General features: G+C 36.3%; 1 protein-coding gene across 1 annotated transcript in view; it reads right to left on the bottom strand.

Moving 5' to 3' along the window:
- LOC126259616 (kalirin) overlaps positions 1 to 18,045 on the bottom strand; it is a 1,784,965-nt gene that overhangs the window by 774,912 nt on the left and 992,008 nt on the right. The window contains exons 21-28 of the mRNA XM_049956530.1: positions 17,171 to 17,409; positions 16,914 to 17,059; positions 15,602 to 15,769; positions 12,808 to 13,051; positions 6,853 to 7,077; positions 6,177 to 6,437; positions 4,935 to 5,036; positions 1,849 to 1,988 (exon numbers count right to left, since the gene is read on the bottom strand). Of these exons, the coding sequence (XP_049812487.1) occupies positions 1,849 to 1,988; positions 4,935 to 5,036; positions 6,177 to 6,437; positions 6,853 to 7,077; positions 12,808 to 13,051; positions 15,602 to 15,769; positions 16,914 to 17,059; positions 17,171 to 17,409 (1,525 nt within the window). The remainder of the gene's footprint in view (positions 1 to 1,848; positions 1,989 to 4,934; positions 5,037 to 6,176; positions 6,438 to 6,852; positions 7,078 to 12,807; positions 13,052 to 15,601; positions 15,770 to 16,913; positions 17,060 to 17,170; positions 17,410 to 18,045) is intronic.

Here is an 18,045-nt window from a genome sequence, read left to right on the forward strand (position 1 = left end):
GCTCTGTCATTATCAACATGTGCTATCTCTGTTGCAGCATAATTATTTTATACGTAAATTTTACTTGTTACCTCCTACTACTCATCTTTGCTTACCTTAATTTATAGGAAGTGTATGTGAAGTAAATATGACCAAAAAGGCAATCTGTGACCACAGTAATACATTCATATTTATATTATTGTTCACCTATGAAATCAAAACATCTATATAACTTGGAGCACTGCTCTAAATTTTTCTTCGGCTACCATACAGTGCCACAGATTTCTGAAAAAAGTGTCACAAATTAATTTATAAATATGGCTACATGGTGAACATGTACAGATGTGAGTTAGTAGTTCCACCCACCACCTTTTACACATCAAAATAATGGAAATTCTTCTATGATTAGTTGTCAAGGAGAAAGAGTTTCAGTTTGTTTTCAAATTTCACTTTGTGGTCTGTCAAACACTTTATACCGTTGGGTAAGTGATCAACTGTTGAATACGTCACTTCCCACTGAAACTGTTGAAAATCCCAGTGGCTCCCCTGCGTCACTAAGTTTCAGGGGCAGTTTTTAATGACTTAACTTCTAAATCTTTTTGTCTGCACTTGAAACTCATACATGCACTTTTAAAGGAATACTGAGCGTTTTTGTGTAAAGATTAGGAAACCCATTTTCCAAATTGTTTCAGTAACTATAAAGCAGTACACATTAATGAGCTGCATTTTTTGTTATGTTATGCAATGTGTTTCATTCTACTTAATGCAGGATGAAATCAAAATTTGTGCACTCTAGTAGTGATAGGCCATACCCAAATACTATTAACACATCTTTGATCAGTGTTTCTCATTGTTCAGTGGGATCACAAGTGCTTTTCTTTACTGTGGCCACAAAAGGAAAGCTTTTATATTATGTTGGTCAGGAGGCAAAAACTGCCAATGTAAACTGATAGAAAAACAAATTTTTTGCTAATTTCTGGATTTTCAAAACATAGAGCCCCCCACCCCCCCAAATATAGAGCTTTAGGGGTTAGCTCCTTCAGACCTATGGAGCTGGTACATAATCCTGGTTCTTGAGCATCGTATATGCAGTGCCCATTCATTTTGTGATAAAACAATCTTTTCACTTTCTTTATTACTGGACGATTAACTGTTGAATATGGTAAGCATGGGTGCATACTGCACCTGCCTGCATTAAAGCCCCATATTGAGCAGAAATTGCCGAGATGTTGATGTAGAGATGACTCTGACTACATCTGGTTTATTTGGAAAGAGATATGTTACAACATAGCATTTCAGATGGCTTCCATGTACCAAGTTCAATAGCTTGCTGATAAAGTCACTGCAACATACTATTTAGAATTTGACATCACTTTCACTGCACAATGTTAGTTGTAGGTACTCATAAATGATGCCTTTCTGTACACTAAAGGGATAGTGGTTTTAATGCTGTCCATTATGTGGATAAAAATGTCTGTCCATTCCAGTGCCCTACAGCCAGCCAATGCCAGGTTGGGACTGGTATGGTACTTCTCCACTTTTGTGGAGAACCATACCCGTACATAGGCTATTACTAAATTGTAGTTCTCTCTTCAAAAGACATTTTAAAACTACAGCAAACTCCACCCATGGAGCAACCTGTGTACACCTTCTGCCTGTGTCTTGTATATATCACATTGTCAATTATAATGTCACTGTTTTCTAAGTGTTTGTGCATCATGTAACTGAGGCAGAACCTGGGAACTAGCCCAGTATTTACTTAAGTGGGTGCAGAAAACCACATGCAGGCTGGCCACAACACCAGCATGCACTTGACATTGTTCTAATGTTGGACTACCTACAAATTAGCAATAACATCTCTGTTCTTACCTGCTGGAACGTTGACTGCCTGGCTTCAGTTTTGCTGGGCTCTTTGGCATACTGAGAGGTAAAGCTGAACTGAAATAGGTTTCCTGAATGACTTCACGGAGCTTTTTTACCCATGTCTGTTTCACATCAAGTGAAGAGGCCTGAAAAAAGAAAACACGACACTAAGTTTATTTTGATTTATAATGCATTTATTTTCTAATGGTGAAAAAATTAGAACACGATAAGTAACAACTAGTAAAATCCAAATTAATTACTTTTCTTTCCCAATGAAGTACGTGGAAGATTCTACAAGCTTTTCTTCTACAGAATTGTAAACTAGATATTTTCCAGTCATCTGATAGATATCTTAACTTAAAAATGTCACAAAATTTTCTAGTTTAGTTTAACCTTAAAGTATCACACATAATTTGCTCAGTTAGTTGTAGTGCTTGAAATGTGATGTTTCTGGCAGAAATTTAACAAAATCTACATTCTTTACATCATTTACGTCACAGTAGATGTCACTTGAAAACAACACATTTCTTATATGCATACAGCTGATTATAAAGTGGCTGATACTGTTAACTCTTGAACTAAAGGATAAAAAGTGTGATGAGTTCCCCATTCTGAAGCAGTCAGATTGATCAGCACTGTATACAAATTGTCTTCATAGTAGCATCAGCCAATAATCTATATTTTTCTGATACCACTAAACTGTTTTGAGGTATTTCTTAGCTCCAGTAGCAGAGGTCTGGAAAGATGTGAATAGCCACGAATTTCCACAGTAACAAGTATTCTGTGGATAAAGGTCAATGCTAATGCAGAAATCAATGGCAATGTCTGTTGATATCAACAGTAATAATTATTTCTAGTTGAAAGTTAAAGAGAAATGTCAGTATTACAATTTTCACCTATTAGCATTACATATGATCAATAAGTGTCATCATTTTAAGGTGCTACTACTTCCCTTTTTTGGAAAGCATGGCACTGTAGCATCTTACGTGCATACTGTCCTGGAAATAATGAGATTTTCACTCTGCAGCGGAGTGTGCGCTGATATGAAACTTCCTGGCAGATTAAAACTGTGTGCCCGACCGAGACTCGAACTCGGGACCTTTGCCTTTCGCTGGCAAGTGCTCTACCATCTGAGCTACCGAAGCATGACTCACGCCTGGTCCTCACAGCCTTGCTTCTGCCAGTATCTCATCTCCTACCCTCAAAACTTTACAGAAGCTCTCCTGCGAACCTAGCAGAACTAGCACTCCTGAAAGAAAGGATACTGCGGAGACATGGCTTAGCCACAGCCTGGGGGATGTTTCCAGAATGAGATTTTCACTCTGCAGCGGAGTGTGCGCTGATATGAAACTTCCTGGCAGATTAAAACTGTGTGCCCGACCGAGAATTGAACTCAGGACCTTTGCCTTTCGCGGGCAAGTGCTCTATCATCTGAGCTTCGGTAGCTCAACTCGAGTCTCGGTCGGGCACACAGTTTTAATCTGCCAGGAAGTGTCCTGGAAAGATTATATGTATTGTTGACATTTGCAAGAGCTTAAGGTAAATACATGCAATGAATCCTAGGTTTTTTTTTGCAAGTTTTACATGCTTAACATGTTTCCATCAAACCAGTAGATTTCTTACATCTGAGTCATTCCTGTTGTGCCTGCAGTAAAAGATACCACTCATGTAATTAGCAAAAGCTACCACAAAGCTACCTGAAGGATCTGTTAGGAATCTCCATCCATTGGAATATTCTCTTCATAGTCTGACTCCAGTTTGTGTACTATAAATGACACAAATAATGTTTACTGTAAAACGAACATTCCTATAAACATCTACAAGTGCACAATGCAATGTTTAGTGCTCTGAGAAGTGTAGCATGTTGACATCATTACAGTTAATCAATGCATATTTGGTAAATGAACGACATGACTAACTTTAAACTGTATGCAGTATCGGATGACAGCTTCTAACATGACTTCATTTGACTTCCCAATGTAGTAGAAATGTTCTGCAGAAAATTTCATAACATCCATTTCATAAGTTAGGAAACAAAGTTGTAACTAATGGACCATATCAATAATATGAGAGGCTACATTGTATTAGAATGTCATCTTGATTGGCCTTTACATTCTTAGTCAATGGAATGTAAATTACAAGGTTCAACTTCAGTTGGCAAAAATTTAGGCCAGGAGTAAGCCTACCATCAGAACTCTATTGTACTGAATTGTTTAAAATGGTTTACAAACATATAATCTCCATGTATGCAGATAAGAGCCATGTGGATACAAATAACGCAACCAGAAAACACACCAGAAGCACAGTGGATTAAGTATCCAAATCTGGCACAGCACAGTGCTCCTTGACTTACATATTGGTATGCATCCACTCATTCCCACAAAAGAGCTCATGCAAACACCTTGATGAAACTCATCTGGATCTAAGAACAGAAATATGTTACCCAAAATGTGGTTGTGAAAGACAGAATGGTGACAAGCATTTTTTGAGACTACTCTTCAAAGAGGAATTGCTAGAAAACCTTTGCCTAGCCATGTTGTAAGTCAGAAAATTAATAATTAAAAAGGAATCTCTTTACTGTCTTTAAATGAGAAAAAAATCAAGGTAAACAGTTCCAGCCTACCACATTTGTTCTATTTTTTCATTCCAGAGTGCTGTATGCCATCATTTCAGAACACACATGAACACAATGATTTCATGGTATTACGGAACATACACTTACATCATAAATTTATAAATATGTAATTTGTTGATGACTTTTGAAGAAGTTGAAATTGGTGATCTGTTTGACTGTTTGATCCTAGACAACAAAGATACAATTAATGAATTTAATTTTCTATTTATTCATTGACTTTTTAAAATTGTTTTGAAGTACAGCATAGAGAGAGGGGAAGACAGACAGACAGAGAGAGGGAGAGGGAGAGGGAGAGAGAGAGAGAGACTGAGAAAATGATGGTGTTAGGGTTGCTGTGGTTCAGAAAGTGAAGGACTTCCAACAACTTCATAATGCTGTCTGACTCACTTTAACATTATTTCATTATCTAATTACACCTATCTAACTCTTGTCTACACTTCATTTAGTTATTTCTTACCTTTAGTACTATTCTGTAATCTGATATTGGTGCCCTTCCAGTCCACACAGCAAATTTACACTCATCACCTTCAATGTGTTCTGTTACTCCAAGTTCAGATGTCTACAATTGCCAAAAAACAGAGTCATTAGTACCTTTCACAATAATATATTTAACTTTGAAATTTCACATTTTATTAAGCATAAACTAAACTGACCCATCACCTCAATAGTAACAGTTAGAAAACATACAAGACAGTTTAATACTTCATGTATTCCTCAAACTATAAAGAGCCAGAGAGAGGCTACTAAAGGTACATGCATTCCACACTTTATATAACTAATATGCAATGAATAAAAAGAACATGGCCATCATGTTTGGGAGAATATTGATTGGAATTATGATGGTCAATGCAAAAACGTATTTCACACTGAGAGAAATTATTTAATGCTGAGTGTGCATAAAATTTCGAGAAGACTACAGGATAGCACAGTAAACAAGCAATTAGATACTTCTTCAGAAGATACAACAAATGAATCAGTAAAGTTATCAACAAAAATAGAATTAAGATGAAGTACTAAAATACAAAATTCAGTATCTAAGTGCTACCTAAATGTAGTTTGAAAATTTGTTGCGAATTGAGCATGTTTGCAAGGAAAGACAAAAGAAAAATATTAAACTCATAGCACCTTCTTAGTATCAAATTAAAAAAAAAGAAAATCAGTAAATTTAGTTGCATACATTAGCACTGTTAAGAAAATTGGTAAACTGAACATGAACAGAACAAACAAAACAGACTTAATGGTTCTTGCGTGAGAACTAATTACTCCCTTGTCAAAGGCTGGAAGTAGTTGTATGTATTTGTGTGGCATTATAGGGCCTCATAAATACTCTGTAGTCTTAAAAAATGAGTATGCTTCTATCAATCCCTCTTGGTTTCTGAAGGTGTTATAGTTATGTTACAGGCAATAAAAACACTGATTAATTAATGCTATTCTCTTGGTAGTTTGTGGACTAATTTGAACAGCCAAGAGTTATACATTCTTCCTTAAATGATTCATATGAAAGATAACTCCATGATCTACCTTGACAAAAAAATTATTTCCTGCTACTTTTAAAGCTGTTTCATTTGTAGTGTGTGTGTGTGTGTGTGTGTGTGTGTGTGTGTGTGTGTGTGTGTGTGTGTGTGAAGGTAACAACAGCAGCACCGTCTGATTTATTGTAGACTTTTCATAAAGGATTAATTTTCTAAGGATAACTTACCATCAGTTTGTTTTTGTAAATATACTTTGCTTTCCCACTGGAATCTTTTACTTCTTTACTGAAGAGTAAATATAACTCAAAGAGAAAAATATGCCTTTCTCGGCCTTTCCGAATTATTTGTTTAGGATCCCAGACATGGAAAGTATCTTGCAGTACAACTTCCCCAAGTTTGTCTGAACTCATATCACAGCCTTCTAAGAGGGAAAGGTGCATCGCATCATTCGCCTTTTTGGGAACATTTAACATAACATCTAGGCCATCCTGGAAAAAAAAGTTATGAAGTGAGACATGCTTTTATTATACACATGAATATCAAAATAGTATATATTAAAATTTAATATTTCATTAAACACAATCTGAGTATGGTATTCATTTCATATTACATCATGATATGAATTAAATTTCATTTATACACAACACTAACTATAATTTTATTATTGCATTAATTCAGCAGTTTTAAAGTACCATCTACATACAAAGAATACATAATTAAGAAATTGTAAAATAATCCACATTGGACTAATTACATAGTTTATCTTCTCCATAAATCCCAAAAGTTTACAATTAGCACTTCTTAATGTGTATTGTTAATCATCAGCATTAAAGTCTATGAAGACTAGCACACCCAAATAGATTACTACACTACAAACAAGAAAGAATCACATTTCCACTTCACCTTAATTTCACCCTGATCCTCCTCACAACAAGACTGTAGGTCTTTTAACAGGAGTTGGTATTTAGTAATTCTCTGTACAGGTTTTATGAGGTATGCTGCTATAGGATGCTCAACTTTGTGCTTTTTCTGCATTTCTTCAAAGAAACTGCCACCATGCTGTACTAGAAGTGAGTTTGACTCAGGCTTATTCTTACAATATTTAACATACATGTCAAACTTCTGGGCCTGAAAAAGGACCGAAATATTATTTGTCTGGCTAACATATACTATCTTACATACAAAGTACACAGTAACTGTGTCAGACACAGTGGTGCACAATTTTTGTGTGTATTTTGGCACATTCACAAACACTTCACTGCCCTGTTGAGTCCAAATGCCTTTCAGAGTGTCTTCATTTCTACGAAGAATTTCTGTTTACACTAACTAATACATAAAACTCACTAGGGTTAGTCTGTAAAACCATACCATCTACTGTTACAAAACAGCAGTCTTTTAAAATTAACATTAATTCCATTCACAGTCACAAATTTCAGCAATGGAAAAAAGTAATCAGAAACTTATGTCCTTCAAATTCCATGTTCACATTGCATTATATATGCCCAGTCTTACAGGTACTGACTGCCTAATGAGGAGTAAATATGTGTGTGTGTGTGTGTGTGTGTGTGTGTGTGTGTGTGTGTGTGTGTGTGTTTTCAAAGTCTGTTAGCAATGAGGAAGGGAGAGTTGGCACATGAGGGTGCAGAATGCCTGTGATGTACCTGTATGCCATCAGATTTCTCTTAACCACAACCAGCCACAATCTAGTCATACCCCATGGGTCTTCACATCACAAGCCAAGAGTAACACTGCTGTGCCTCTCCAAAAGAAAGAAGAATGGAACCTCTCTCCAAGTCACTGCCATATTCACCGCAATGATCATCATGATGGTGCACAAATGCAATTCACTGCTGAACATGTGACACTTTTCTTCAGCAGCTCAAGCAACCATGACATGGCACCACTCCAAATACAGCCATTTGTGTTGTGTTAATGACAGCCTAAGCATGGGACACATCTTCCCTAATCCGGCTGCTACTAATCTGCAACTAATGTTGCTGGATGACATAGAACATTTCAGGGAGACCATTTTTTGTTCTGAGGAGCCAGGCCCGAATGTGAATGGCTTATGACGTATGTGGTGTACATTATGGCCATCCTCCCTTGGTCGACTGCAACCTAGACGGTGAGTACAGTTGACCCCACATTTCCATGCAGTTCAACATGGGGCCACTGTTATATCTAAATGCCCCAAAAACCTGGATATTACACAATATGTCCCGACAACTAAATGGAGTCTCACAATGAGACAACTTTCAAACTATGTCAGGTGCTAATAACACTGTCTGACAAAAGTACAGGGAGTGGCACTTAAATCTGGACAAATGAAACATCTTTTAAAAACAAATTTATTAAAAGAAAATAGAAATGAAAATGAAAATCCTTTTAAATATAAGTAGTGGTATCTTTCAAGAGTAACATTACTTGATGTAACTCCCTTCATCCGCAATGACCACCTCCAATCTTGTCCTGAAACAATTGCATGCACTCATTAAAACAGCACTGTCCATATTCAAAAATGCTGCTCTGACAGAGGTGCATAGAGATGCAACATTAGGGTGTCTCATCTTGTTGGTAACTCTTTTGACTATGCTCCAAATGTAGTAGTCAAGAGGGTTCAAATCCTGGCTATTCTGGGCCAGAACTACTTTGATCAGAGGATGTCAACATTATCTGAAAGCCATCCTGTTGAAAGATATATTGTCTCCCACAGTTTCATGAAATTTGTCAAAACTTGCAGATAAACTTCATTTATTACAGTTTTTCCCTATTCAAAGAAATGTGGTGGCAGGGTATCACGTTCACTGGACACAATACCTAGGACATGAACACCAGACTCCTCCAATGGACAAACTTGGCCATAATATTGTAAAAAGTTTATCTTAGGTACCCACAGAATCAAACTATTTCAGTGGGAGAACAGCAAGTGTGAAGACTTTTGATAACTGCAGCTCTTTGGTTGTGCTCTGCACTTGTCTGTAACATCTTGGCCATTTTGAGGTTCTGACTGTTTACTAGGTGCCTATGGCTTTCAAGAATACCAGTTGTGACCTCCAGTGGAACTACGATATGGAAAGAAATTCAAATTGAAATTTGTCCATATTTAAGCTCTATGTGACATCTTTATGTTCTGCACAGTGATCGCTCAATAACTGGCATTGTTCATGCCCCCGATACATCCTATTAGGCCTGGTAATGACAATAAACACAAAAAAAACATTAATGTAATGGTGGCCAGTCAAACCGTCACAGACAGTTGCAACTCTAATACTGTACATACCCTTTGAATGGTGAGAACATGCATGAAGTTACACTGAGACTCAGACAGTCTGGGTTCTTCACTCCCTTTGCCAAACTATGTGTGTGGTTTTGTGTGTCTGTGAGAGAGTGAGTGAGAGAGAGAGAGAGAGAGAGAGAGAGAGAGAGAGAGAGAGACTTAATTTCTTGTGCTTCCTTTCTACAAGTACACTTTCCTGTACTCCTTTAAAACATCTGTGTTTCAGTCTTCTCTATGTCTCTTTCCCTGAAATCACATATTCATACCTAAGATTGAAGAAAGAGATCAAGAAGAAGATTGAGAGACAGACAGCTGAAAGGAGCACACTAAGGAGGGAGGGAGGAAGGGAGGTGGAGGAGAAAACACACAAGCAAAATGAGTAGCTATTCTTAGGTAGCCCTGCAAGCTTTGTCGGAGTGAGGTTTTAAGTTCCAATTCAGTTTTCCTCAATTAGGTTTTTCACAGTTTCCATAATCCATTCCAGATGAATGATGGGATGGTTTCTTAAACAGCTCAAGGTGACACCTTACCCATCTTTCTTCAGATGAACCAGTCTTTCATCTCTCATGAGCTACTCATTAATTATGAGTTCAACTCAAATGTACCTTGTAGCTACAAATCACTTAAGACATTCCATAAGCCAACCAAGTGTCAGTGGCCTAGCAGTTATTCCACCTTAATGCTTCAAAACCAGCAGTATACTTTCTGTCATTACACTTTTACATAGTTTTATTTTCCTCTTGCAAATAACAAGTGAACATGTCTGTGCATATATTCTTTAACTCCTGATGTGTTGAGAATTTATATGACGTAGAAAAAAATAACACGATGGAGAGGCTTGTGTTCCCGACAGACCCAGCCAGTGGCTGGAAACTGTCCAAGATGATGATGATGAGAAAAAAATATCTTTAATTACACTACTATCAGCTTTGTTATCCATGTAAAAAGGATATTTCTCATTTCTCATACCCAGAGGAAATATTAAAACTCTTAATTGGGTAAGAAAAGTTCTGGCAGAATGTAAATCATTTACAAGTAAAGGAAACTGACACAGGAAGCAGAGGCATTGAGTTGCTGACAGGCACACACAAAAGAGGAAACTTGCTAGCTTTAGTAAAAAATTCTTTAATGGGCCACAAGTGCCATTGTGCTGGCTAGACACTCAGTCACACTGCCTGTCTAGCTGGCACAGTTACATTGTGTATCTAATCAGCACAATGTAGAGGCACAGGTGTGTGTGTGTGTGTGTGTGTGTGTGTGTGTGTGTGTGTGTGTGTGTGTGTGTCAGTGAAGGGTTTTGATTACAGGAGCTAGGGATCCCAGTCGCATATTTATGGTGCTTCATAACTTAACATCAACTCCAGGTGTGTGACAATCTTCAAATCTGCAACTTGTTTGTGTTTGCCAGATACAAACAAACTGCACTCCACTCAGTGTCTCTAGGGGGGAACGACGTGCAGTGGAAAACGTTGGTTTTAAGTACCCTTTTGTCAAATTCAGCAGGTACAGTGATCTCACCAATGAGTGAGTGAGGGTTGTGAAGCAGCAATAGGGAATATGGGTTCATATGGAATGAGGCAAGTGACAAGCACTGGGCCTATGGTGCTGCTCATGGCAATGCAAGGGTGGCTCATACAGTTTACCAGAAATGTTATCAGACTGCCTTAGAAAAACACTTTTGTGGCAGTTGACAGAAGTATGTGAGAGACTAGATATCTGAGGGCAAATAAGCATGATACAGGCAGCAGATGCACTGTATGTACAGTTGAGTTTGATGAAGTCGAACGATGGAAACTCCAAAAAGAAATATCAACAATGTAGGAAAAGATAGATTGCTTCTTGCATGCATTCTGGCCCAAGCTGCCGGAGTTGCCAGTCTTATGACCATGACGTGTGCTTGCTTTTGTGTATGAACAGTGTTTCTCTTTTGCTGACAAAAGCTGTGGCTGATAGTTTTGTGTAAGTGTCTTGTAATTGTGCTTGTCTGCAACTTAACATGTCTTCTTTATGGTAAATAGCACTCTATCCTTTCCTACATTGTTGAGTTTGACAACGATGCATTATGCTGCATACAGTAAGAGCCAACAGCAACTTTCGGACAAATCTCTCATGAATGTTGTGTGGACTGGCATCATATCTGGAACATCATTCATGAGGCTTGTCTACATTCTTTCCACTGACAGAATGTACAAGCTGTGGGTCCAGACAACTTCCCTAGTGGTCTGGAATTTGTTGAAAGGTTCCTATGATGAGCAGCACAACAGCCACATTCCCCTGAACATTTGATGTTTACAGACGAGGCTTGCTTTACTCGTGAAGGTATTTTCAAGTTTATACAACAGCCTTGTTTGCACTCTACAAAATCCTAATGCAACATATGTCCATGGTCATCAAAAGCTATTCACTGCAAGCATGTGAATGAGAACTGTGAATGATTCATTCAGTGGCCCCTACATGTAACCTCCAAGGTTGAATGCTCACACATAAGTTGTGTTTTTGCAACAAGTATTGCCTGCACTACTGGATGATGTACCACTTGGAGTTAGGCAGAACCTTCGGTTCCAACATGATGGAGCAGCTCAACATTTTGTGCAGATTGTCCAATATTAGTTGGATAGAACATTAACTGACAGATTGAGCAGACACAGTGGCCAATGCAGTGAGCTGCATGTTTGCCACACTTGACACAGCTAAATTTTTTCCCTCTGCGGTAACAGGAAAAACAATGTGTATGCAATGTCAGTTGTGTATGAACAGGATTTGGTGGCTTGCCTTATGGCAGCAGCAGAATTAATTCACACTTCTCCCAGTGCATTTCAGAGAACATACCAATCCCTGCAGCACCACTATGTACTATGCCAGTTTAAAAATAGCGGTCGGTTTGAACATTTGCTATTACATACTCATGGTAATTAAGTGGTGGCATGCCTGTGTGCTATAGCTTACTCATTTTCATTTACTCTTACTTTTTTTGGACACATTATAACCTGAAACGTACACATATGACTGTTTTCAATCTAAAGAAGTAATGTAATGTACATCAGCTAAGTATGAGACATGGCTAGGTGATGCTTTAACTTTTTCTTGTTCTCACTGTGACAATTTGTTAGTCCAAACGCTTCATTTATGTAAACATTTTTTGTGAACTGCTTTTTATTTTGAGTAAAGATGTCCATATGTCAGATTTCAACTGCATTTCTGTAGTGCTGAAAATATCCAACTGTGACCTTTAGTTCCTATAATGAAATTCCTTCATTTGATGCTGTCTTTCTACCCCACACTTTTGGTTAAACTGTCTTTCTGCCTCATGTATATCTGTGTCTGCATGAGCATGCATGTGATTGTGGGTGTGCGCATGTGCACCTGTTGTAGATGCAAAATATCTTACACTTTCTGTGAATGGTCTCCTTCATTCAGAATTAAACACATTAAATCAAATTTTCTACAAACTTCTCAATCTCAGTTTCTGAAATAACAAGAATTGCAATGCAGTTTAAGTTCCCCATTCCTTCCACACATTCAGAATGGATGATTTTAACACCCAAAATATTCTAGAAAACTGTAATATGATTTTAACTTACCCAAGTAACAAAACAGTGCCCAACATCTTCAGGCATGGTCTCATACTTTTCAAGTTCTTTCAGAAAAACACTGTTATGAAAGTCGTATATTTCTTCCATATTCCCAAATATTATGTCATCTTTTCCTTGAATGGGTCCTGGTACAGAAGGATTTGATTTCATTTCATCTAAAAAAGACTTGATGCAAGTCTCAAGGTCTTTGACATACGTTCGTTCAGTCTGAAGAAGTTCTGCCATTATAAACCTAAAAACAAAAAACAAATACAGAATAACGCAGAGAAAATGTTAACAGTAGCTGTTACTTCTTCTAAAATGATATTCATTTGCTATAAACTAGATATAAAGCTCTAGTAACTTAAATATTAATCTGACATGATATGAATGTCAAAAACATGTCACACAGCCACTAATTTTCAGTACAAAAGAAAAGCACATTATCTGTTTCATGAAGTTTTGTTCCTAAGCAAAATTAAAGTTCTCTGAGAACAAATGACTCAACCATTTTATGTGTAAAATAGTGGAAAACCTGAGACACGAGAGATAAAACAATAATCAATCGGCTATTCATATTCATGTAACTTATAACTGATCTGCCAAGTTACTAACTATAACTACTGAAAACAGTGCTATTGCATGTCTGAATGAACTGCCCTAATCATCACTCTTCCAAGGGCACTTGGACAGATGACAATGATTTGTAGAAAAGGAAACACATGTTAGAAAGCCCCATTGCATTAAATGAAGAGTGATACAAACAAATTTGTGGATTTTCACAAATGTAAAATGTAATAACATTTAAAGTACATACTGATGTTCAGATATTGATGAAATAATTAATAATGTGCTCGAACAGACACTTATCCTCAACAATGAAATAATTTGCTATCTATAGCACATTACAATAAGTGTCTATGGTACCTTGGGATCTGATGCTTCAAATATGAGTGTCACATAATTTCAGAATCATATATAGTAGATATATTTTTACACATGATAAATGAACTGCTTAAAAAATGTAGGGGGGACATTCCCAAACAACTTTAACTGTTTACCAGATGGCAGCAGATATAAACACAGAAAAAATTTACAAGATTAAACTTTTTCACAATTTGGCACTAATCCCCTTGTACTTGGTAAAATTAAGGCGATGGAGTACACAGAGATCATTTTGAATTAAACAGAGAAATTACCCATCACTCCTGGTTAATGGAGAAATAGAAGTACAAGACTAGATGGAAGTTAACAAAAGAGTAGCAATACCAGACACATTATGCCAGTTACCATCCTTTAGATGTACATATTGCCACCCTCACACTATAGTTACCCCACACACCTTGCATACAGACATGAACTTCCTGCAATAATAATAATATCCAACACAAAAGAACACTATTAAAAATAAAAAAGAACAAGGAGGAGGTGGGATTATATCTCATGTTATACAATACTGTCCTAGTACAAAAAAACGTAAAATAAACCCTCTGTCCTATCTATGATTTTCTCGCATCATGCTCCAAAAGAGAATTTAATGTATCTAATATTTTTCCCAACCACCTACAGCAATCTTTCCATATCGCCATACACTCTGAAATACCTTTAAGAAATTGTATGCCTTTCACTGTCTTTTCATGATGCATGAATGTGCAGCAGCATCAGCAATAAAACTTGTCACCTGACATTTTTTACTATTAACAAGTCAGTCCCATCACGGATGAGACCCATTTCTTCAAAGGGAGAGCCACCAGTGGGACAAAAATGTGTATCAAGCAACAGCTGATGAAAACACATTGTTCGCTTCCTATGTCTGTATGAAGTCAATTACATTTTCACTTAGAATGAATGAGCAAAGACCAACAGCTTGCTTTCCATCCACTGACAATTTCAGTCTCATTTTGGTGATAATTAATTAACTTCATGTCCCACAGATCAAATTCACCAAGAATCCCCTGATTAAAAAAGACAGGGCATGTGCCACGTGAACAAAACACCACAAATAAGACTTAGTCTAGGATCTCAAGTGATTTTTCAGTTGAATACTCATTCCTAATCTCCTCAACGCTCTTTTCTCTGCTTTTAATGAAGGAATGAAATAGTTTGGAAGTTAGTAATCCCTCTAGGGATATATTTCTGCTGGTATCATCAAATGTTCATTGCTACTGACAGGTGCAGCCACCCTATCTTCATTATTTGTACTACAATATGTTTCATGATAATCAAGGGAAGTGCATAAGCTTTTCAACATTGTGACCATCCCAAAAGATTGTATTCAGTTTATTTTATATAAGCACTTGAAAAGGAAGTTATATATTGAGTAACCCAATCCACAACTGTTGATGGTCAAAGGAAAAGGATTTCCAAGTCTGTTTCTTAAAATTGGTAATGACAAGAAAGTAAGCCTACTGACATGTGGTGCGATGAAATTACGCTAAGAGGTTTACAGATATATTTCAATTAAAAAGATGTGGTTGGCAAAATGGAAGAAGGAGAAGAAAACCAAAAGTACAAATTAAGAAGTTCAGTCTCATTTGACTATAAGCCAAGAGAAAAAACAATGAAACTTTCATAAAGCACCAAATTTGGATATGTTAGTTAAAAATGTTGACAAATATAATCTATGGCATTTCAGTTACTTTACTTCCATTGACTGTTACTGTTTGGATCTTGGTAAAATTAAAAGCAAAAAATAAATAACTAAATTCAAAGCTTAAGAAACAGTAGATTTTCCTTCATTTTAAAATATGTAAAACATATTTTTCTGAACACAAATGACAAAATCACTAACAGAAGAACTTACTCTTTTCTTCTAGCTGACTTTCTTTTTTCCTCATTAAGTTCTTTCAGTTCTTTATTTGCAGCTTCTTTCAGCTTAGTTTCCAGCAGTGGATCAGAGTTCCTATCAATTGATAGGTCCTGCCTGTTTTCTCCTTCTTCTTGGATTCCTAATGAGCTTTCCAACTGAGCCCTACAACATAGGATATGAATACGTTAAAAACATCACCAACATGATTATGTAAGTATAACATTTAACATCTATATTGCCAAATTTATAATAACAAGTTAGTTTCTGTCTTTTGAGAGATACCATACTCATATAATATCTACTTATAATCCCCAAATTCTTAGAAGAAGTGTAAATGTCCTAATTCCAGAAGTACTCTAACACAAAGCTGTGCAGTTTGGATTCACTATTGGTTTCATGTTGAGAGCAATAACAACACAAAATGACTGGGATATCATTCACATGTTTACTTAAGTGTGTGATCAATATATTCCACCACAATGGGGAAGAAAATTAACAAGTCTTTGATAAGTGCTGAAAAAGATTTCTGCATCAAGAAGGAGATTGTTATAAATTTACATCACTGGGAAAGTACTCTGGAATAAGGGTCTGGCATTCAAAGTATTACAATTACAAAAAATACACATATAAAATGTGCAGCTTTGACTGAAAGCAAAACTATCATCCTTATCAATGCTATTCTACAATTTAAAAGCGAACTATTAAAAGACAATATAGCTTTTAACTACTGTACCTGAAAGAAATACAGGATTTCAGTTATCAACAAGACAAATTTATGGTACTTAAAGCAAAATTTGTTTTATTTATTTATATTTTTGCTATTTTTGTTATATCACTTGCTAATCATGGCAGAGCAAAAATATAACAATACAACTCAAAATCTAGGTCAAATTCTACTTCAGATATTTACACATATTTCCTCATGAGTAGCAAATGAAAAAAAAAGAAAATAAGGATATTATTGTAACCAAGTTATGGGCTAAATAAATTTAATATACCTTGTTGATCACATAAATATTGTTTTACCTTTGGAACATATGTTTCCATTGCAATGATATTTTTCTCAAGCTTGCAATGATGTAAAATAACAGATAAACAGATAACACACTTAATATCAGACATGTTCAGTAACCATGTTCATTTTAAAAATCACTGAGTAACTTATGGAACTGTTGTTATTTTTAATAGTTGTATACTGCTGATGATAATGTGTCTAGATACACTTAAGAGATCTGTTAATTGCACTGTTATTATTTTGACTAATTACACAAAATGATAAAAGTGTGATAAATTAATGAAAACTTACCGGTATTTGTCCATGCGAGAGCTGAAATCTTTGTACCTATTGTCAACAGCAGCAACCCACTGTTTTATCGAACTTGCATGTGCATGGCCTTTCTCCACAAGACTGTCTGCTAATTGAATCAAGAGCTTCACACGTTCCCTTGTTTCCTAAGGGACAAAAAGCACATTTATGATTATATCTATATACATTCTGAAACACATCACTTTCAAAAACCATTGCTTCATGCCTAGAATAAAATAAATCATCCATTAGAATACCTTAGCAGTTCCTTTGAATTCATTATGCTCTGACAACAGAGTTTCTGTCTCTTCCTTATTCTGTCCAACATTTGTGTGTGTTGACAAATAAAATTCTCCTGTCTCATGAATCCATTCAATTGCTTGTTTTGCAGATCTTTCAAACAAAACATACTGTTGGCACTGATCAAGCCGTTTCTTACGTTGAGTCCAGTGTTCCAAAACTTTGTTCTCTTGGCTTAACAGTTTTTCCAATATGTCTTAGAAACAGATAGAGAAAATGTGTTTTTAAACACAGAGATACAAGGCACAGTTTGTGCATAAATGTTTAAATAACAGAATGTATGCATAACAAAAAGAACACATCAAAAATTATGTGATGGCTCAGCATCCTAACATAGAAGCCAACACCAATGAGACAGATTGCTTCTAGTCCTACATTTCTGTGTTTGTCAAGTACTAGAGATTTCTTCTGATTCTAGATGAAGGTATCATGCGATTACACCACTATCACTTTAATCCGAGGTCTTGAAAATCCAACAAAACTCTTGGTGCAGTTACAAGAAATTTTAACTTGGTTCCAACAGTAAGCTTTTCCCAACACATGCTCTACTTAAAACTTTTTGATAGGAAACCTAAGTGGCTACTTAATTTGTAAATACCTCAATCTCAGAGATCATCAACTACATGTAAGTTGTTTCTAAACTTGTAAGTACATAAAATCATGTTCCTTGTTTGAAAGTATGTATTTTATCCACTAATGGCTTGCTGTGCCTGTAAATTGTGAGTGCAGTCAAGCACGTGAAAAGCAACGAAAGCCCGGATACAGATGATATTTCCAGAGAAAAGCTGACTTTGATGGGGTAGGAAAGCAAGTGTTCCTTGAATTTAATATG

This window comes from Schistocerca nitens, chromosome 5 (assembly GCF_023898315.1).
Source record: "Schistocerca nitens isolate TAMUIC-IGC-003100 chromosome 5, iqSchNite1.1, whole genome shotgun sequence".
Taxonomy (NCBI): domain Eukaryota; kingdom Metazoa; phylum Arthropoda; class Insecta; order Orthoptera; family Acrididae; genus Schistocerca; species Schistocerca nitens.